Here is a 23,035-nt window from a genome sequence, read left to right on the forward strand (position 1 = left end):
GGGGCCGGGGCGCTCTGGATCGGCTTCGCTGAGCGCCAGCGGGGGATTCCCCGCGCTCCCCACGCGTTATTCAGTGACAAGGAACAGAAGCGAGAGAAAGCGCCGGCGCCCTGGCAGCCGGCGGCGGAGGCGTGGGGCGGGAGAGCTGGCGGGACCGGGCGGCTGGCGGCGGCAGGGGCAGCATCAGCAGCAGGAGGCCCTGCCTCCCTCCCTCCCTTCCTCCCTCCGCCGCGGTACCTGCGCCGCGCGGCCACGTGAGCGCCACATCAGCGCCGCTCCGCGCCTCCAAAGTCAGCCAGCGGCCGCACAGGGGGCAGGCACCGGCCGCGCTCCCCCTTCCCTTCCCTCTGTCCCTCAACCCCCGCTCCCCCTCGGCATCCCGGCCCGGCCCGGGGCGCAAGCCGGCCCCGGCTCGGGAAGATGCTGCAGTCGCTGGCGGGCAGTTCCTGCGTGCGGCTGGTGGAGCAGCACCGCTCCGCCTGGTGCTTCGCCCTGCTGGTGCTGGGCTACCTGCTCTACCTGGTGTTCGGCGCTGTGGTCTTCTCCTCGGTGGAGCTGCCCTACGAGGACCTGCTGCGCCAGGAGCTGGGCAAGCTGAAGCAGCGCTTCCTGGAGGAGCATGCCTGCCTCTCAGAGCAGCAGCTGGAGCAGTTCCTGATGCGGGTGCTGGAGGCCAGCAACTACGGCGTCTCGGTGCTCAGCAACGCCTCGGGAAACTGGAACTGGGACTTCACCTCCTCCCTCTTCTTCGCCAGCACCGTCCTCTCCACCACGGGTAAGGGAAGGCGCCGGAGGCCTTCCGGGGAGGCCCGGACCCCCTCAGGGCCGCCGCGGAGATAAGAGGGGCTGGTTTGGGGGCAGCTGGGGCTGTGGGAGAGGGGCCGGGGCCCGCCGGCCCCCGGATGTCCAGGGCCGCGGGGACGGTGCGACCTCCGGCCCCGGGCGTTCGGGGGGCGGCGGCCCTTGGGCTCCCCAGTAATTGTTACTTCCCAGACTCTCGTGTGTGAGAGGCATGTTTTGTGTAGGATTCATCACCCGTATTTGAAACCCGCCCTAATTCGGCGTCAAAAGCCAGGTTGTCAGGTCCCCCCACCTTGAAATCATTGGCGGGTTCGAAAATCCTGCCTAATACCCATCTCTTTCTTTGAACTTTTAAATTATTTTGGGGGTGTCTCCTGTGCGTTTCTTTCAGGCTGATTTGGGCGGAGAGGGGAAAACTGCTAACCGGAGCCTACTGGTGAAGTTAAACTTCACTTTCATATTTTGCTGTCAATTTCCATTTAACGTTTGCATGTAAAAGACTAAAAGATAATGCTTATTTTCTTCTAAATAGCAGGTTTCATTGTTGTTTTGAAAAGCTTGAGGAAGCATTCATCTGACCATAGTTTTTCTAAGCACTTTTTTTTTCAGCAATCGAATTTCACTTAAGAGCATAGTGAACAGATTTCTAAAGGATGAGTGGAGACGTTTGTGCTGGGAAGCTGGGCTCTGGTGATTTGAATGCAGCTCACTGAAATAAATAACAAAGGCTTGTCGAATAAGAAAAGCGTTAAAAGAATCACCCTAAAATTTGTCCAACCAGAGGGCTTTGAGTCTTGGCAATACATTGATACTACTATAAAAGATGCACTGTTTCTTTTTTTATTCCCCCCTCCCTGCCCCCAAGTTAGCACTCCTTCTATTACGGGAAATGTAATCAGCAGATATTAATAATTTAATAATTTGCTTATTTGATCTTATTTTGATGCTTCCTGACTGATTTCAAACAGGCAGTGCTTGTCCTCTAAATATTGCTATAAATAGTTGTCATTGAGTCTAGAGATTAGGGTGTCTGCTTGTTATAAGGAGGTTGTGTTTGTAAAAAGTAAACTAGGGTTATGGGTGTCCACACAACACTTCCCCCTCTGCATATTAATAACTAGAGTTAAAGTTTGTGTGAAGAGAGAAAGTGACATGCTTGTGACAGTTGAATGCTCTCAGTGAATAAATTTCTAAACATTAATCAATGTATAGTAATACTGTGAGTGGAAAAAACATAGAATTGTGATAATACTTCAGCACTCAAATTTTTACTTTTTTTATTTTTTTACTTTCAGTAAAACTGTAAGGCACTTTAAACTTAAGGTGCCTAATTGACCTTATGATGCTTGTTCTCATTCCTAATAAGTTACACTGTCTGTTACTATAAAATGTAAATTATTTTGTCCGAGAGCTATTTTTTTATTCAAATTATTTTTTCTATAATAACCCTTTTTAAAAAGAAAAAGGTATTGAGGAGGGTCCTGGTCCTGCTTTTCTATATGTTCTTACACAGTGTACTGCATGTAACTTCTCTCTCTCTTTTTTTTTTTTTTTTTTTTTTTTTTTTAACCAGACAAATCCAATCCACAGTCCCTGCAGTTTATTATTTTTAAATCTGGCAATATTGATTTCAGAGATGAATCAATCAAAAAATGTTCACAATCAGAACGGTGGGGGTGGGACTGAGTTCGTAACACCTTAGTACTGCCTGGTAATACATAGCTGCATGTTTTAATGTGTTTGAATTCAGTAATACAGTTCAGGCAGAGATATCTCTTACCCACTGCACATCTTCTTAAGGGCAAGGCATAACCTGGCCCTACATGTGTGCCTGACTTGATCATAGAGACCCTACAAGAAAAGAAGACGCAAGGTACCATTGTCCAAATGGAAAACCCATTAGAGAACTCCACTTAAATGGCGTATCCTCAGAAAAGCCAGAGGTCTGAAATGCATGAGTTATCGTTATTTCTGTCAGTTTCATAAACTGAAGTTCATTTAGTCATCATTGATGTGATGGGTCAATATTATAGATCAAATGGTGGTACTTCCTTCTAGGTCCAATAGTCCTTTGCATTGGGCCCCTTTTAACAAAATCTGTCTGTTTCTTCTTTTATGTAGTAGTCTTTAGCTGCACTTGATTCCTATTTAATATAAATAACTTGTGCAAGGTAGACAGGTATAAATCCAGATCAATGTAGTATGACCAACACTTATTCAAATACTCCCCAGAGCCTGCAGATTTCTGGTGAGGTGCATTTTTTCTCCCTAATTAAGTCTGCACCTGTGCAAGAAATATTTCAAGGCTCTTGAAATGGCCATGAAAACGGAAGACAAGGAGCAGAACCTGCCTGGTCACTTCAAACAGCTGTTCAGAAGTGCTTGAACATTTAAAAAATGCTGTACTATTACAAACTGTGCACCTGAAATTCCCTCCCTTTGCCAAGTGCAGTAAGAATGAAAGCAGAAAAGAGTACTCTGGTACTGATGGTACCAACTGTGGGTTGCTTCTTGTGCATAAGTGAAATTGCAGGGAGCACAAGGATGTTCCATATGTTCAGCTTACTGAATTCGTCATTCATCATGTAAATAAATGCACACCTACTCCTTGCACAGAGGACAAGGCTTCTTTCATAGCCTTTTAGTTTTCTATATAAAACATGTAGGGAAAGTGTTTAAATATAGCATCCCTGACTTCACTTGTTCCTTCCTGTCCTTATTATATTCTTTGGCTTCTTACTCACTAGAGAAAATCCTTGAAGAAAGTGATAAAGTCATTTAAGAATTTGGAAAAAAAATCATAAATGGAGTTTGCAGAATAAAGACAGTAAAGGCAAATTGTTACTTGAAAGCAGTTTATGTTGCTGCACACATGGGCTGTCACAGGACTGTCACAAGCTGCCTGAAGGACGGGCAAACAAAGGGCAGTGAAATGGGCTGGTGGTGAGGCTTCAGCAAATTGTAGAAGTGACTGGCTGGAGGTTTCTCTTCTAAAGACTTTATTCCTCCCTATGCAACTTAAGCAGTCATGCAGAAGGCCATACAAGCCATGTGTAAGAGAAAGCAATTAGGTCACTAATAATTGACAACATAAACAGTAAGACTGTACGACTGTGTGCATTTAAATAATGTCTGTCTTGGAAACTCTCTGTGATTATGACCTTATACATATCTATGATTGTCGCTTGTCTCAGTGCTAGATCATCGTGAATCATCGTGCTGAAGCAGTTCTTTCTGGTTGGCTTTGTTGTGGGGCCATCTGTACTCATGTCTTTTATTACTAACAATAAAAATGAAGTAATTTTTTGCACTCTTCTGGGTGGTGTTTTCACTACTCTTGGCAATGTCTACGTTCTTATGCCATATTGGTGCAATATGAGAATACTGCACTCCATGAACTGTAAGCAGAATGAAGTAATTGAAGAAATTGATATTGCTTGATATTAGCTGTGTTGCAAAATATGAAGAGTACAGTGACTTCTTTTTTTGAATGAAAATAGATAGGGAAGGATAGGAAATGCTGATTTAGGAACTTGGGGCCTGTATTTTTATGTTTGTTTTTGGAAAGAGTCTTCTCAGTGCAAGGGATGTCCCATGGCACTTTATGTAAACAGACCATAAGTCTTATTCTGACTGTCCAGCTTTGAGTATTTTTGCCTTCATCTGAAACACAAACACGGCTGTAGATTTCACTTAACATTTGCATACCAGAAGGATGCTGAAAAAGATCCTTCTCTGTTGTGATAGGGTTGGCAAGATACCCACTAGAAGGAAGCTAGGATAGCCTTGCCCTGATTTAGGGATTTGCAGAGGAGGGGTGAGAAGTTGCATCTTCTGTGATGGCAGTGCATGTTTTAAATCTTTTGATTAAGGTCAGGTGGTCATTCCTCTGAGCCACAGGAGTCAAGACAGTAAGAGAACTGTTAGTATTCAACCACTTTCGAAGCCTGTAATGTAATTGTCTGCAGGGTGGTTCGTGCAAAGCAGCATCTCCTCCAGATTTTGGCTTGTACCAGTTTCATTGTTGACACTGAGGATGAGTGTGTTGTGCTCCACTGCAAGGAATGTCCCCCAAGATCTACGATATACTGAATTTGGGTTTCTGCTTGCTGTGTTATGAAGAGAGTAGATAAATGGTGACACTGGCTGTTAGTTTGAAAGTGCTTGGTTTGAGGGCTAGTAGAGAAGAAACATGGCTTTCAGGGAAAGTTTTGCATTCATGTTAAATAACTTACAGGAGTTTTACTGGCAAGCAGTACGAGGAGTTAATGCATATATCATTTGATTCATAAGGATGTTCTTGCTTAGGTCTGACTCCCATAAGCATTGCTACTGATGACTTGCCAGAGAAACTTAACTGTGCCTTTATTTATAAAAAGTAACAGGCTGTGATGTTGTGCTGGAGTAAGTGGATGCACTGCAAAAGAAAGTTCATTACAGATCTTAACGAATCCATGGAATATGAGGTAGAGCCATAAAAGCATCACAATGGAGCATTGCAAAGACATCATAAGATATGTAGTCTCTTACAGTAGAACCCTCAGATGGATGAAACTACCTGTGTCTCATACCTTATGGAAAAATGTGAATTTGACTTAAATAGAAAGAGGATAGTTCACGGAGGCTTTAGGGAAAGTGGATTTTTTTTTGTCTCATACTTGAATTCAATGTAAAATGCATATTTTGTGTTGATGCTGTCAGAATATGTGGGCTGTGTCCCTGGCGATGCCTGTAGTATCTCATTAATACACACTGAATAAATACATTTCATAATTCATACCAAATGTATGTTTAGAGACCAGTCATAAGATTCTCTGTTGCTTCTTATATGAAAATATGGAAACTTTGTGATGGATTAAACTCAGATTGGTCTCACTAGTAGTCACTCCTGACTCCAGCAGAAAACTGAAGCTTCACTGTACTGTTGCTCTGACTGTAGCACTCATAGATTATTTAAATTGGTGCGATGAGTTGCAGCTATTCACCAGGGTGAGGATGCCAAACTTTGGGAACTTTGTTTCTCTTTTAAGAGTTGTTTATGACTTGAAAACAACATCTCCGGGAAAAGGTAATTTGCTGTAGATGATCTCGTCGCAAAGCGAGGTTGTGCTTCACCCTGCAACAGTGTTTTTTATATTGGAGTACTTCTAAGAAAATCAAAGGAAATGATGGCAAGGTAGGTTGAGAAAGATGCCAGAAAAGAAGGATTACATTGAATAAGCCAACTGTTTGGATCTGAAGCCAAGTGTTTGAAGGCTACAGGGTGTTCTGGGACAGGGTAGTCACAGCTACTATCCCCGAGGCCGTTGGCCTCCAAATACATCAGTCCTGGAACCACTTATATTAAGTAGTATAAACGTGAAGTCAAAGAGTCATTCTGTCTGCCTGAGTGTCTGCTTTTTTCTCAGGGAGAATTCCTTTATTTTATACTTCATGGAGAAGCTCCAGACTTGCTTCTGTCATATTCTAGTCTGGCCCCTGGGTTAAGATGCTGCCTTCTGAGATGTGGGAGGTTTCAATTGAGTTTGGCTTAATGTTATTTTCAGGACAAGGATTTGAACCAGGGTTTTCTAGCTGTTTTTAGAAAGAGGAGACAAAAAGACTACTACATCTAGGGAAGGTGTAAGAGAAGTTGAGTATGTATGAACTAATACTGAGAAAGTAGATTGGATGCTTTTGGTATCTTTACCTTACAACACAAAATCATGGGAATGTTCAATGAAGTATTAAAAAAAAAAAAATTAAAGCAGAAAAGTAGGGGCTTAAGTTAAAAAAAAACCCAAACAACCATACAATGAATCCCCAAAAAACACAAAGCAAAACTCAGCAAACCCACCAAAAAACACAAACCAAAAATGTGTTGTATGAAGGTCTCCAAGAAACCTGCATGTGTCAAAAGCAATGATATAAACTTTTTGGGAAGGATATTAGGCTCTGTGCTTCAGGACATGAGCCACTCAGTTGCCAAAGATGACAGTTAGAGCTGGCAGATTGGTCACGTTATCTCTTGTGTGCCCAGGACAAAGGTCTTGTTTTCTCCATTGAAGCAAGCAATAGCAGAGAGGAAATCTGGGTCTGTCGTGTCTTGTGTTCCAGGCAGGGTGGTAGTTCCTGGTTTCTCATGGGACTGCAGCAATCAGCTGTGCCAAAATCCTGCTTGTGCTTGCTGTAACAAAGGATGTCAGGAGTCACTCTAATCCAATATTTGTGGTTTACAGGCAATGAGTAGTAAAAACCATCTCCTGGCGGAAACTGGATATGCCATGGAGTAGCAGGACTGTATTATTGTTTAGAGCAGTGCTGGCTGTTCATGGATGGAATGTCTTTCTTACAAAATCTGTCCTCACTTCTGTGTCATGCAGTTCCATTTGCCTTGCTAAATTTAATCAGTGGTGAGGAGCCATCCCAGCAGCTCTCAACAGGTGAAGGGCCGCAGCTGCTGCCTCAGTAGTCCTTCTGTGTTAGGCATAGGGTAATTCTTCCCTTGCTGAAACACACACCCACTATCCCTCCCCCCAAAATAAATAAAGCATAATCACAAAACAAGTCCATTGAACTTAGTATGATACACAGAGTTTAACTGGAGTCGGGACTGAGTTACTGGTGTTCTGCCTTGGGCTTATTAATTGACTGCTTTTTTTGTAAATGTTTACCTTTGCTATTTCTCTGGTTTTTCCTAATTGAGCTGTGTTACCATTATTTGCTGTTGTAGATGAATTACATGGTCTCCTGTTGCTCTGTTATTATTTCTAATCATTACTCTGACTTTATTCTATGATATTTACATCTTTATTAAAAGAAAGAGAGTCATCTTCCCCCAAATTACCTTTCATTAAATATTTTCTATTTTTAATCCTTTTGTAATGCTGGAATTTTTGTTACTATTCTACTGACATCTACAAATCAAATCCCAAGCTAAAAATCACGTACATTCTCAGAGCAAGACTTCTAAAACTTAACAATCAATTCCTGACCATTGTTTAGTAGGATTTTCACTTTTATCTGAATGTAATTTAAAATAAGTCTTCTTTTAAATCTGTTTTTTCTTCTGTTTTCATTTATTTGTTGGCTGTTTTTTTTCTTTCTTTATTTCACTTTGGCCCACTGCATCATCATTTTAATAGTCTGTGGAGGTCTTTTGGATACAGGAACATCATTCTCTATGGAGAAATGCCTACTTTAGCTGCTGCTCCAGGTTAATTATAAAGTAGGCTGCAAGCTACTTTGAAACCATATGAAGACCAAAATATTTCTTGGCATGTGCAGAAGTGGAATTTTAGCAATTTGAGAAAAATTAGGACTCCTATGACAGTTTGGATGCCTTTAGGATTAAAGAATAGCAATAAAAAGTTTCTTAGGAATTAGCTACCTAAATTCCTACTGTCTCTCTGGATCTGACCTCAGCTGCTTGAGAGTTATGATGTTTGTACAAAATTCAACTGAAGACCTAGTGTAGTTACAGATGTGACCCAGAATACCTGGGAAAAATGTGTCAGTTCACTTTTTCACTGAAGAACTTAGCTGAAACAGATTGTGTTTCTTGTGAGGACAAAACAGCAATGTGATTAAAAGCAGAACTGAAAGAAATGAATGAAGCAAAGCATTTCAAGTGACTGTGCTTCAGGAAAGTATCAGAGCACCTCTTGGAAGAACATATGGATTTTCTTTCCTTTGGAAAGAAAAAGATACACATTCGTCTCTGAAAACAGAGTATGCAAACTTCCTTGAACTAAAAGCACATATGAATCAAAGTGGTACACCAGCTGTCACCAGACTCCAAACGTTTACTAGCTGATGCTTCCTAAGTAGTACCATAGTCTGTACTCTAAACTAATTCTGTGACAGTTGCTTAAGCAGCTTCGAAGTTATCACATCATCTTTGAGGAACTGGGGAAATGCCAATGGGAAAGGAGGGAGATCACTTAGGCAGTGTTCCCTAGCAGCAGCTGAGGGTGGAGATTGGGTTGGGAAACAGGTTTTGCCAGTGGAACAAGCCAATCCAGTAGTCTTTTGAGTACAGCTCTGCTTGCGTGTGAGAAAGTGAAGCTATGTCCTCTGACAAAGTTTCATACTATTTGCTAGTAGAAACTTTTCCATCAGTATTCCATCTTTCTCCTGAGAATTCTGAGTCCAGGCTGTTGTTATGATAACAGGGAGTAGAGGCTTAGTGCGTCTTTTTACTGTCCTCTACTGCAAAGTGTAAACTTCTGAAGAGACCAGAAACTCTATATAGAATGTTTTCAAGCACAATTTAATACCATTGCAAGTGCAGCTTTTGAGAGCATTTGAGAGCATGGTACTATAAGAATGGGGGTGTATCATATCTTTTGCTCTTTTTGCTGTGCATTTCATGTTCCACACACTGAATGTTTTTTTCTGAATATGTTAAAAATAACTCCAGAAGCTAAAATGAAAAGGTTAAAATGTACATCTGAATTTCATCCTACTTGTAGTAGGATGAACCTCCTTCTATGCCTTTCAATTACTTAAAGACTGTTTAAATTTGCTCAGCTAAATAATCTTAAATTCTTTAACAGTAGCTGCTTCACAAAAGGTTTCCAAGAGTAGATACATAAGTTGGGTTAAGTGGGGAGAGAGACCAACCAGAATTAGATATTGAAATGATAAGGTTAAGACATATAGTTGTTTACATTTTTTTTCAATAAGCAGAAGCTTGATTCTAATGAGAGATGAATCTAGCTTCAGAACTGTGGCTTTTGCAAAAGAAAATACATTTCAGGCAGTACTTGAATTTTATGACTTATTGTCTGTGCTGTACTGGCTGTATGATATTGCTAAAAATGACTGTAAAAGGAATCCTTTGGTCAACTTTACTGAAAATGTTTTTAGGAGCACCTCACTTATGAGGAAGGGCTGAGAAAATTGGGATTGTTCAGCCTTGAGAAGTGAAGGTTCTGGAATGACCTATTCCAGTACTTGAAGGGAGCCCATAAGAAGGTTGGAGAGGGCCTTTCTATAAGGACATGTAGTGATAGGACAAGGGGGAATGGCTTTAAACTGAAAGAGGGTAGGTTTAGGTTGGATATTGGGAAGAAATTCTTTACTGTGAGAGTAGTGAGACATTGGCACAGGTTGCCCAGAGAAGTTGTGGCTGCCCCAAACCTGGAAGTTTTCAAGGCCAGGTTGGATGGGGCTTTGAGCAACCTGGTTTAGTACAAAGTGTCCATGGCAGGGTGGGTTGGAATGAGATGATATTTGAGGTCCCTTCCTACCCAAACCATTCTATGATTCTATGAAATACATACTAAAACTACAATTATTTCCAAGTGTGAGAAGATTTCTCAGCATTAAGAGGCAAAAGTGATCTTTCAGAAGACCTCAAATGATGCAGCACTCACCAGAATGGGACTTGCGTATGATTTTATTTTAAAGTCTGTATTGAATTTTCTCTTATGTGACACTTGGTGTTTTACTTTCTATGTTATTTTAAAACTACATGTATGAACACATATTTTGCTCGATCAAGCTTTTAAAATGTGATTGGCAGGCTTAGACATTGCAATGTGCAGTACTAGTGCCAAAGTCCAGAGGCAAGCTAGAGTAGATATCCTCCTTTGTTTACAAGATAATTTGAAAAGGGGGATGTTACTTTAGAGTCATCAAATGCAAACACAAGACGAAGATCTGATTTCACCTCCTCGCTGTTAGGCTGGGATTGTACTGTATGTGGCTTAAAGAAAGCTGAAGCGGAAAAATACCCCGTGTGTTCAGGAAGTAACAACATGTCCAGAGATCTGCTATAAAATTAAATAGCTTGGATGTTTAACTCCTGGGGACTTCATTATAGAAGCTTATACATCTCCCTTCACAAAAAGGGAAAAGAGCCCTAAAAATTGCTTGTTGTATTTAAGATTAATGTGAGAAGGCCTTGGAATCTCTCCTCTGTATATTATTCAAAATAGCTATTTTCCCAACTGTGTGCTGTACAAGAATGGCACAGACCCTTCCCTTTGATGGCTACAGCCGAAAGGAAATGAGAAAACTCTAAAGAACTTCCATCTCTTGCAGAGTTTTGGAAACTCTAGGCTGTATGATTTACTAATGGACAATTAAATTTTAAACAGTTCACAGCATGTCTTGTTACTTATTTATAGATATTACATATATTGATGATTGGACTTGATGACCTTAGAGGTTTTTTCCAACCTTAACAATTCTATGATTTTATGATCCTCATGGCTATACTTTTGGTTAGTGTTGGAATGCTGACTCAGCACCATAGCAAAAATTGATAAGGCTCAAAGATTTATAATTGTATTACTATTTGAAAGTCCTAGCTACTGTAAACTGTAAGTGGTGTGCAGAAAGTAACGCAAAATGCTGTAAATAATTTGAATGATTACTATTTAGCAATGAAATTAGCAATGAAACTCTCTTATGTGAGGATAAGAGGTTGTTTAATTTACCTATGTGCATTCGTACATCTGATGAAAAATCAAGGACTCCAACTCCTGCAACTCTGGTTGGGCAACCAAAGAACCATGAACGCTACATGATGTTGTATTGTGTGAATCAACAATTTATATTGATAAGAAAACAGTAAATCTAAGGCTGATCTCAGGCCTTAGGTTTAGGCCTTAGTTTATTATTGGAGTTGTTATGCATACCTGTAGTGCAAAGGTAAGTCTTTATGTTTCAGTCATATCTTTTAGTGCAGCTATATGTACCTAGTGAAGCCAGCTGAATGTTCAGGTCAGGTTTTCTGGGGCTAACAGCCACCTGACAGGATTTTGTATGCTGCTTCAAATGTCATTTACACTAGGAGTTCTTACTAGTCATGAATCTCAGCCAAAGCAAAAGATAGAAGCTCTCTCAACATCTCAAACAGAAGTTTGAACTCCAGGTTTTAGCCTTGCATTATGCCATATCCTTAGATGTCATGAGGGAGATGGTGATAATCTTTCACATTTCTGAAACACTTTTTATCAGAAGATCTTGAAGCGTGTGCATACCAGAAACTGTTTTATTGGTTTACTTCTATTATATTCTGCATCTTGTGATATTACAGTGACATTTCCGTATGTATTTTGCAAAAGAATGAACTCAGACAAACAGTTGTGAAAGGTCATGTATGAGCCATTAGTATGGTTGAGAATAGGAGCTTGTGAATTTTTTCTTGCAGTTCTCCATTCCTGCTGCTAGGCAGTGTTCCCATACAGTAAGCTGATTTCCCATCGCAGGGGGGGGGCACTTCAGTGTGCTTTTATTTTCTTGCACTGGATGTTCTTTTTTCTTTTCCTTTGGTAATAGTTTTTCTGCTCAGCAACATTAGAGAAAATTGCAGCTACCTGAATAAGGAATTACTGAAGCCATATCGAAGTGTGCAATGCACATTTCTGTATCTTTCCTTCAGTGGAGACTCCAGAAATATTGCCTCTCCCTTCTAGGGAATTGTTCAGTTGTGTCCTCTGTAGAAAACGAACTACACACCGGTTAATACAGCCCATTTAACTGACCAAATACACGAGTAGCCTTTTTGAGAAGAAGGCAGTATTTGTTCTGCTTTAGCATGCTGAATGCCTTTCTTTGCCTGTTAAATGTTTGCTCAGGGTGTTGTAAAACAAAATGGGCTGAGCCTACCTAACAGCTTTGCCAGCGGTAGGAAGATGTCTTGGATTCTTGATTCTCACCTGTGGTCCAACCCTGTGCTAGGTCTGTTGCCAGCTGAACCACAACAGTAAGCCAAGTCAGTTTGTCAGACTGGAAGAAACATTCATTTCCTGGTGGATTAGTTTGCTCTGAGTTATTGCATTCAGGTAAACTGCAACCAATGCAAAAGGGGGTAGATCCACATAGCAATTTTTTTCCTAGCAAAACTGGGTTTAAGTTAGGTGTTTCATGTAACAACTTGGGAAAAGCACAGAAAGAGTCAAAAATGTATGGACAAATTAACAACAGGTAGGAGCTGGCAACCTAAGAACATGTTTCCTGTAATGATAATGTATCTGACAATTGCTGCCTGTCCCTTGTAAAGGAGCATTATTTCAAGCAGGATTAAAATGTCAGCTAGCAAAGCTGAAAGAACAGGACTCCTGTTTGTTAATACAGATGCGACTAAAATATTTCTATCCTGTGTATCTCAGGTACACATATCTCAAGGGGAGCCTTATTTTTTCCTGCTGGGTAACTAGTGTTATATGATAAATTGCATCATCTTTGAAGTTAGCGAGGAAGTAATGCAGTCATACCACTGTAACTAGTTTACAAATTCTGATAATTGAAAATTACAAGAAACTGGATGCATTCATAGGACCAGACACTTACAAAGAAATCTCTCCCTTGTCAAGGTGGGTTAACTATCAATTTACACATTGCTGCCCAGGCTCTTTGATGCTAGGCCTTTTTTTTTGGAATTACCACCAATTTTACATTCCTTTTCCCATTATATTGAGGTCTGAGAGACACCACATACAGCATCACGCTTTGCTTATAGAGTCACAGGTCATATCAATCCAGCCTTTTTCATGTTGGTCATGGTTTGCAAATGCAAGCAGGAGGTGCCGAACATGAAACTTTAGTGTGATTCAGTCTTGCTAAGCATTTCTGATATGTGTGCTGCCTTACTAGAAAGGGATTTAAGGAAATGGGACTCAAAATCATTGGTCAGTGTTGATGGTCTTTGACTGACATGGTGGGACCAGAATTGTGACTGGAGAGCTGGAGTATTTTTTGATGAATTTTCATACTGATTTAATGCTTTTGTTTTATGCAGGGCTATCTTATTCTGTCCTGAGAGATTAGAATGATGTATTTTCACTAGGAAAATCATCCTATAGTTGTAAGAATTTCTAGAATCATCAGCTATCCTACCAAGAGTCATTTTTCTAACAAATTGAAGAGAGGTTCATTGCTTTAAAACAAATTGACATAAAACTAAACAGATACTGTGTGGTTTTCAAACACTATATTATTTAAGTTGTGCTGTGTGTGTCTTTACATTGCTGGCTAAATGTCTTGTATATGTAGTTTACCTTAGATGCTACATCCCTATTTATTTCTAAATAACTTCTTCTAGATAAACAAAATCCTCTACATTTCATCTGCTTGTGAAGATAAATAGTATGTGCAATTGCAATGCTATTTTTTTCTTTTCCCTTTTTTTATTGGTAGGATATACAGTTGTGATTGTCCTGAGTATCCTGATTCCAGTGTAACAAATCAAGTTTATGTTTCCCACAATTAGTATTTGCTGTGTGGGATGCCCTAAACATGTGAATGATTGAATATGACTAGTGTATCTATAAAATTTGTTTATAGTTCACTAAACTAGTTCTTACAACAGTTGAAGTATTTCTCCATTGAGTTTTGCAAATTCATGTTCTATTTTGAGCTTGAAATTGTGAGTATATTCAGGTGGGCTGTATTCAGATGGCGGAGTATCATCAAGCATCATATTTAGGACTGTGATTTAGAGTTTAGAATGAACCGTCTCATCCTTAAAACTATCTCACTTTGGCCCTTGTGTAAGTATTGTCTCCTAATCTATTTTAACTATTATTTTTAAGTTAGAAATTAGTATTCAAGATGGAATATGCTGTGTGTAAAAGTGGAGTGTGTTGCACTTCAGTTCTCTGCATTTTTGTTAGTTGCTTTAGTGAATTTTTGCAATTTGTGTTAAATTGTTTTGCTTCTGTTTTGCTTTGCATGCTGTTGAATTCTTCAACTGAGAAGTAGGCATTTACTGAGAAATTTTAGTAGAAATTTAGTAGAAATTTACTGAGAAATTTAGTAGGTATTTACTGAGGTATTTACTGAGTAGGTATTTACTGAGAAATTTACTGAGAAATTTCTGAGAAATAGGTATTAAAACAGAAGACAATAATAGGATTTATTCACATGCAAATGAATTATGTCTGATTGATTTACATATGAAATATTGAAATATCTTACAAAGATAGGTAAGGACTATGTGTCTTCCTCTGCCAGACAAAACAGCTGATGCTAGTAATTTCCCCTGTGTTCCACATGTCAAATCGATAACAAGATTAGAAGTAAATATTTCTGTTCCCCTGCTGCATCTAGTAGATAAAGCTTTCTTCTACATGAAGTTGCATTTTAATGCAAAGATGCTGCTTACAGATTTAACTCCACAGCATGAAATGGCCTAATTTTTTAATGTTGTGTTATAATTCCTTACTGCCCACAATACAAGCTTCATTCACTGTTTTCATGCTCAGTTCCTTCTGATGGTGCAATAAAGCAATTTTTGTTTCAAAGTGGAGGTGGGGAGCATACTAATTTGCAGCTGGTAGTTTCTTTTTATTTCCAGATGGTGGGAAGAAAAACTGTGGCTCATTTCAGTGCAAGAAATGATAACTTAACAAGACTAGATAGGTGTTCTTCACTAATTGGATATGTGATTAAAACACTGCAGTAAGTGCCACTGCAACACATTCAAAGCTTTTGACACATCCCAGGGTACATTTGGGATGGTAACAGGTGCGAATTATAAATTTTTAGAAACCTCCTTCTAATGAACTGTACCAGGCTTCAAGCAGAGTACCATAGTGCACAGGTGCTGGGTTCAGCAGTGGCAGCTGGCTCATCCCTGTGGCACACCGCGCATACACAAGGTCCTTCAAGTAGTGGAAGGCTGAAGTAATTGACAGAACTTTAAAACCTGTTACATGAAAATCGGAAGGCGTGTGGAAAGATAAAGTTGCAGTATGAAATGAATTCATGGTTCCAGATCTTTTCTGGAAAGAAAAAGCTCCATCTTCTGCCAGTCTCTTCGAAAAGTGTGTGTCCTCAGAGCTTCACTGTGAGTTAGATGCTAAATGTGTCTTAGCTGCTAAAAAGAGGTTTTCCATAGGTACAGACTGCTGTAACTGAAGACAAAATGTGGATGTGTAAAATATTTTGTGAAAGATATACCATCTTTATGCTGCAGTCAAGGTGAAAGTCTCATCATGCCTTTTACCAAAGAAATGAGAAGACCAATATCAAGCTACTGGCTAAATCTAGTCAATAATGACATTTTCTCTCTGCCAAAATATTGTCCATGTTAAATTTTTTTCCTACTTCGAATATTTCAGGATGTGAATCTCAGGATCTGCAGTTCTGTGAACTGCAGAAAGGCTTGTACCCTGCCCTGGTTTCAGCTGGGATAGAGTTCATTTTCTTTTTAGTAGCTGGTACGGTGCTGTTGTGGGAAAAATCCCTCTTTTAAATTTAGAAAGACAGCATAACTCGGGGAACAAAGAAACAAAGAATTTATTCAGCGTGCCGGGTCATTCTCTCACTGAGTTTTTCAGGGAGAAAAGATCTCATGGGTGTACAACTTATACATTTTATAGTTTTCCAAAATCCCACCCTTTTCAGATAAGTTTTAATGTATTCAGTTTTACCTAAAAAGGTTTCTTTTCTCTGAAAAGGGGCTTTCCCTTTATCACAATTGGCTGCAAGCCATTCCCTGTCAAAAGTGATGGATCTTCCTTTGTTCTTAGCCCAAAGAGAAGAAGAACCTCGTGTACAAAATGACCCTAAAAGATTTAATTTTTAAGAATTTTCTCATTTCCCTTATCCCACTGAAAGAGACCCTGATACCCAAGTTCAGGTCTTGGAACTTGGATATCTTACAACGTCACAATGCGCCTATTTATATAAAAAACAAATTTTAATTTCTCATATTGTGTTCTGGATTGAGGATGAAGATGAGAATAATGTTGATAGCACACTGATATTTTAGTTGTTGCTAAGTAGCGCTTACCCTAAATCAAGGACTTCTCAGTTTCCCATGGTCTGCCAGCAAGCAGTCACACAAGAAGCTGTGAGGGAGACAGCCAGGACAGCTGACCCCAACTGGCCAAAGGGATATTCCATACCACAGAACATCATGCTCAGCATATAAGCTGGGGGGGCTTGGCTGAGAGGGGCCGATTGCTGCTTGGGTATGGGATGGACATCGACCAGCAGGTAGTGAGCAACTGTATTATGCATCACTTACTTGTTTTGGTTTTTATTCCTATCTCTCTCATCTTCATTATTATTATTATTATTGTTGTTATTATTACAATTATTATTATTATATTTTACTTAGTTTAAATTATTAAACTTTTCTGATCTCAGCCCCTAAGTTTTGCTTTTTGTTCCTGGTTCTACTCCCCACCCTGAAGGAGGAATGAGCAACCAGCTGCATGATACTAAGTTGCTGTCTGGGGTTAAACCATAACAACCTCTTTCAATACCTTGAAGTTGGTGTTGAAGTTCTTAGGAAGGTTTTTAAAGAACCTGTTTCTTTGATTGCTTGTTAATCTTCCTAATCATTGGCTTTAAAACCCCGTTATTATAGTAATGTTGTTGTATTCATGTTGCTGAACATACCAGTGCAAAAACCTTTCACAAAAGACCAGCACAAACCCTCATCTTGTTTTCTAATGTTTCAGAGGTCTAGAAGTAAAACTTTCCTAATAAAATTAATTCACATTTCTCTTTTATCAAATTTAAGTTTCTGAGACTTACGTAATTTGTTATATTAGGAAACATTCATAATAAACTAGCCTGTTGGTAGAGCCCCTACTTTGATACAGATTTTTTGACCATCTGTTGCCTAGCAGGCAAGTAAACCAATAAAAGAATAATTGGAATATTCCTGGTTGAATTCTCAGAGGAGCCCTCAGGAAGTCTCACCTTTCTTTTGACGTGTTGGCTGGGTTTTATTCAACAGACTTTTGTAACTTTTACTTTTTTTCTCTCCATTGCAAAATGAATCTGAGATAATAGAAAATAACTGTAGAAACAAGATAAAAGTTTCTTTATTTATGCTAAATCTTTGCTAGAAGCAGATCTAAAGATGTGATGTTTGTGTTTTGGATAGGTATTTCTAGAAATGTGCGGTTATTGAGAGGTCTGTGGGGGAATAAATAGCCCAACACCAGATGGATTCTGGTTTGATTGCCGTTTAACCCTTATAGGATCTTAAATCCAGGATGACAGTAAGAGGAGCCAATTTCTAGTATAAAAACTTTGAGTTTAAAAAAAAAAAACAAAGTACTGTTAGCTTTTAAAAAACAATGAACCTGAACGGCAAACCAGAAATTCATGCATATCTTTTGAATATCATCTGTGATAGAAGTAAAGCCTGAATGCTTTGCCACAGAGGTTTAGCAGACCTCTGCCTGCTGAAATCATTCCTTAAGCACACTGAGGACAGGAAATCTTTAATGACACGTCATTTCAAAAAACATGACTGAAGTTTTCAGGGCTCTGTGGGAGTATGGGTCCAGCTCTCAAGAACTGCATGTCAGGCTGAAAGTTTAGCCTGTCGCAACCAAAAGGAGTTTCTCGATGGACAGTCTGGTAGGAGCTGTGTAGCTTACAGGCAGACTTTGAGAAATCTGCTCTTGCAGGATAAGTGGGAAAGCTTATTCTCCAGCTGAGTGCCTGGAGAATCCAAGCGCTTCCTGAGGAGAGCATGTCCTTTTTAGAGGCATATTTACTAGCCCTGGGATGGAGTATGTGCCTAACCTGGAGTCCTGCCACCCTGTCTAACAGGTGTGCTTTCATGTAGACTATGCTGAAAGGGTCTGACAGTACCCTTGGGTTGATAATACCTGTCTTACTCATACATAATGTATCCAGGCAGGATTAGCAAGATCTGGTGTCGGGCAGTGGCATGAAGGAATGCTATCGTTTTGCAGTTAAAGTTACTATCTTTTGAGCTGTATTTCTCTCTGATACTTTTGTTGAGAAGAGATAATGCTGCACCAAACACTCACTAATAATCACCTCAGATGTAGAAGGGACATGCTAATTTCTGTACTTAATATTTTATCTGCATTTGGTTCCTGTGCAGTGGATTCTATCTGCTGTTTTGCTGCTCTAGTAATGAGTACTTCCTTATACACCCCCCACACACCCCTCCCCGGATCTCAACTGCTGATACGGGAATGACTTCATCATTAGCATCACTGTTATAGGGTTGTAATGTTTTTCACTTACTTCGTTACATAGTTACTGTGGGTAAATACTGTCAAAACCAGCAGTCACTGTAAATGGACAAAATGTTACTGCTTGCTGCCATTCTGTATGCCCATCAGACTGTAGCCTCTGCCTCTGATGCGCCTTGCCTTGCTCGATGGTGTAAGCAATACATGGATGATCTTTGGGATGAGAGGTAGTGTAGAATAATATTGGGAGCTGTGCAGTTAAGCCACTCTGGCTGAGCTCTGCAAGTGGAGGAGCTGATGCCAGAGAAGTGCTGCTAACTTCAGCTTCGAACTCTGAAGGCAGCTGAAGTCTGCCAGATTTCTTGGCCCTGTAGTAGTGTAGCCCTCAGATCAAGAGTGCACTGCAGATCATTCCCACTTCCCACTTTGGTTCACACTTGTGGAGCATACAGACTGGGCTTTTTTTCAATTAAACAACGTGAAGCAGGCACTCCTGGAGGGCAGTGAAGGGTACCTCAGATATTACTGGGCATCCAGTCTTTGTGAACAGAGTAGAGCAAATCTGAAGCAAACCCTGGCTTCCCTAAATATAATGATGAATTTAGGTCCATGTACCAAGTATTCCGCACTATGGATCAACTTTTACTGTGCTGTAATACTGATGTAAACAAGGAGACTATGCAATTCTTTTTATTCCATTTTTTTTTTCTGTGGCTATACACTGCATTCCAATGGTCAAAATAATTGATTCTGGGCAAGAATTGGCAGATACTTGATCCTTTAAGTAACACGATCAAATATTGCTTTTTTCATTACATTCAGATAAGATTTTTAGAATAAGATCTCAGCTCCTGTTTGAACTATATTCATGTTTTAATGAACTAGTTTTGCTGACAGGCCAAATGCAAAAACATTTTCTTCATTGTGACATCATGGAATTTCTCCTACTGCCTCTGTGGTGTGTAAAGGGTATCAAAAATGATCATGTGTTGAATAGAAAATTACCATCTATAAATATGTAATTTCCAGGGGTCCCCCTGCACTGACCGCATCTTTTCTCTTACTGATTGAAATGACAACAAGGTGCTTGTACTTTTTTATGTTTTCTCACTTGTATTTGGTTGAAAAATGTTTTTAACATGCATTTTTATATTACTGTTTGGGGATCATGAGAGCAGCTAACTCGCAGTTGTAGCAAAGCAAAGCTATTTTTCATCAGTCTTCAAGAGTGTGGGATTTTTTCTATTTTGAAAGTCATGCTTATATTTTAATCTCTACATGAGAGAAAAGTATAATAATTTGTATGAAAGTATGTCAGAATTTGAAGAAAGAAATAAAAGGTTATTTTAATTCATCCTAAATATTTAAGATGACAACAGTTTCTTCTGCTGCATAGTTGGTACAGAAAAAAAATAGAGTTGGAAAGACATGCCCAGGCCACAATATTAATATTCCCAACTCCTATGCCTCATGTTTATATACAAAGGTGCACAGCAACCTGAATATAGTACAGGGTACAGAAATATCTCCCTTAACAGATAATTCTCCAGCATCATCAGCTAGGTTGGCACAAAGGCAACAACCATCGCAACGCATTTCCTAGCTGAGAAGAAAATATTCCTTGGAGATCATGGAAATGGGTTAATGGTAAATAATGAATAATATAAGGATTTCTGTGCCATAATTTTGCAATTCTTAAATGTTTTTTGGGACTTGAGAGTTCCCAGGACTACTAAGCTGCAGAAGGGGGCAGTATGTAACACTCTAGAAAAATGGAAATGGACTTATAATAGCAAAAGAAGATACAGGAGTTCTTATTATAAACAAATGGTACTGTAATTTTTCTCTATTAAAGAAAATTAATAGATATGTAATGTATGGTTTTATTCTGATCCCACTTGCTTAACTCATTTGAAAAGACTTAATGCCCTTTCTGTTTTCGTTGCATAATGCATAGCTGAAGGAGAACCAACAACATGCACAGGCAGCAAAGAGGGCTGATGGTGTCCTGGGCTCCTTTAGCAATGTTGCCAGCAGGCTGATGGAGATGATCTTTCCCTTCTGCTTAGCAGTGGTGAGCCACACCTGGAGTGATGGATCCAGTTCTGTGCTCCCCAGTGCAAGAAAAACAAAAAAAAAAAGATACTGAGCTATTGGAGAGAGTCTGTCAAAGGACTACTAAAATGATGAGGGAACTGGAGTGTCTCTCCTAGTAGGTGTGGGAGAGACTGGGACTGTTGAGCTTGGAGACGAGAGGGCTCAGGGGGAACTGATCAATGTATGTGGATACTTGAAAGGGTAGGTTAAGTAGCGATGTTGGAGGTGGTGTATGGGTGCTGTTGTGTTGCACACTGCCCAGTGTCATATCATCCTTTTCCACTTTTCCATTCATGTTCACTGGCTGGCTTATATTTTTTACTGAAATTGGACATTTTGAGGGAAAGGAAATATTTTTATTCCACATTGGTAGCACAATAAGTATAAAATAACTGAAAATAATATAAACAATAGTGATAATTATTGTGGGATGTATAAAATACTTCCATATCAGTTTTAGTTTAGTTTTAAACATTTATGTATTAAGTTCTAAATGCTTATTACATTTGTTTTAAAATAGTATCTAAAAATATTTGTTAAATACTAAATTTTTAATGTATTTCCATGTGGGTAATTATTCTATTACTATAAAAATGGTTTTCCACCAGAAGTGCCACTCTGTGCAAAGGTCCCAGTCAGTAAGATCCTTTGCTGTCTCTTCATGTTGGGCTCCTGGAAAAAGCACAGAGTTGGAATGGGCTTATTGCAGGAAAGGGGATGACTTTTCAGAGGACTAAGAACATACTCAGTGGGAAGTTGGAAGCATTAATTGTCATCCCAGTATATGTTGGGGTTATCTTTTTTTTATTAATAGTCACCATGTTTTTTGAATGTGAATGTGTTACATGTCCATGCATAGCTACACCCCCTTTCACACCAGTTATTTAAGCTGACTCAGAATATATAAGAACAGGAACTGAACATCAGTGTTTTGCCAGCACTGGTACAAATCCTTGAGCAGTTTAAAAAATACCAAATATAAGACCAGATAGTAAGCTGGCTTTCTCAGTGTATTCACACAAATATGAATAAAGTATGGAAGTATCCCTTGTCCTCATACAAACATTTTGCCGGTTTAATTCATTAGTATCCCCTTTTCCCAACATCTGTGGATGCAGTTTCTAGCTTGGTTTCTTTGGAGAGGTGAAATATTGCTTCCTGTGCATGAATAGATGTGCCAGACTTCATATGCTTTGCAGGATATAAGTGTTCTGGCATACAGCTGTTCTGGTAGAAATTGATTTTGAAACCGGTTTTGAACATAGAAGCCAATATAGTCACGCCTTGTTTCTTTGATTCAGATACTGCTGACAGTCAGCCAAATTACTCATACAACCTTATTACTAAACTGATTGTGTTAAAAGACATTTCAACCTTTCTTGGTGCAGCAGGTCACATTTGTGAGCTGATTGTATGAATCATATATGAAATATGCTGGTCCTTTCCAGGGCAACTCCAAACCTAGCTAGCAGAACATTGATTCTGAGGAATCAGTAGTCTTCAGCTTTGATAACTAATGGCAGCAGAGAACAGTCTCAGAAGAAATCAAAACCATGTACCATTAGTAGATACATGTAAATCACTGTGTTGGAATCTCTTTGGGGTTTGTTTTTGTGTTCATTTGTTTGTTTGGTATTTTTAAAAGAAGCCCCTTGATTCTAGAAATTGGCAAAACAAAACATTTCTACTCTGAGAAGTGATTAGGCAAGAAATTGTTACAGAGAAGATCTAAAACTCATGGTTAAATTAATTGTTTAAAGATGTTTTTACTACTTTTATTCTAGTGAGGTTTGAGGGATATAATATTATGGAAGAGAGCTGGTTCAGCACCATACTAAATCACCTCAGCTGGAAATTAAAACCCTTACTGGTGCTGAGTGAGAATTAATCTAATGAATGTTTTCTTTAGTGTCAAAACTGGTTTAAGAGGTTTTTGCCACACCCTTCGACACCTTCCTAATTATGCCAGTTCAAGTCTTTAAGGGCTGCCTTGTAAGCTTTTATTAGTGAAATGAACTCAGTTTCAAACAAATCTCCTCCTCCTCACTTTCCCTCTTTTTTATTTTCTTTTTTTTCCCCTTTAAACACAGACCATCATCTTAGTTTACAGCACCTCATCCTCCTGCTTCCTCTGATGCACACAAAATCGGTTCCATTAACTCAACTGAGGAGGTAGCAAAATGTAGCATCCAAATGGATTTCCTCTGCTTAAAAATGCCTGTCATAGT

General features: G+C 39.4%; 1 protein-coding gene across 1 annotated transcript in view; it reads left to right on the forward strand.

Annotated features, from left to right (window-relative positions):
• The first annotated feature begins 263 nt into the window (after positions 1–263).
• KCNK1 (potassium two pore domain channel subfamily K member 1) overlaps positions 264–23,035 on the forward strand; it is a 33,400-nt gene continuing 10,628 nt past the window's right edge. Inside the window, exon 1 of the mRNA XM_017817592.1 lies at positions 264–775. Within this exon, the coding sequence (XP_017673081.1) occupies positions 421–775 (355 nt within the window). The 5' untranslated portion in view covers positions 264–420. The remainder of the gene's footprint in view (positions 776–23,035) is intronic.

Source organism: Lepidothrix coronata, unplaced genomic scaffold (genome assembly GCF_001604755.1).
Source record: "Lepidothrix coronata isolate B3197 unplaced genomic scaffold, Lepidothrix_coronata-1.0 Scaffold61, whole genome shotgun sequence".
Classification (NCBI taxonomy): domain Eukaryota; kingdom Metazoa; phylum Chordata; class Aves; order Passeriformes; family Pipridae; genus Lepidothrix; species Lepidothrix coronata.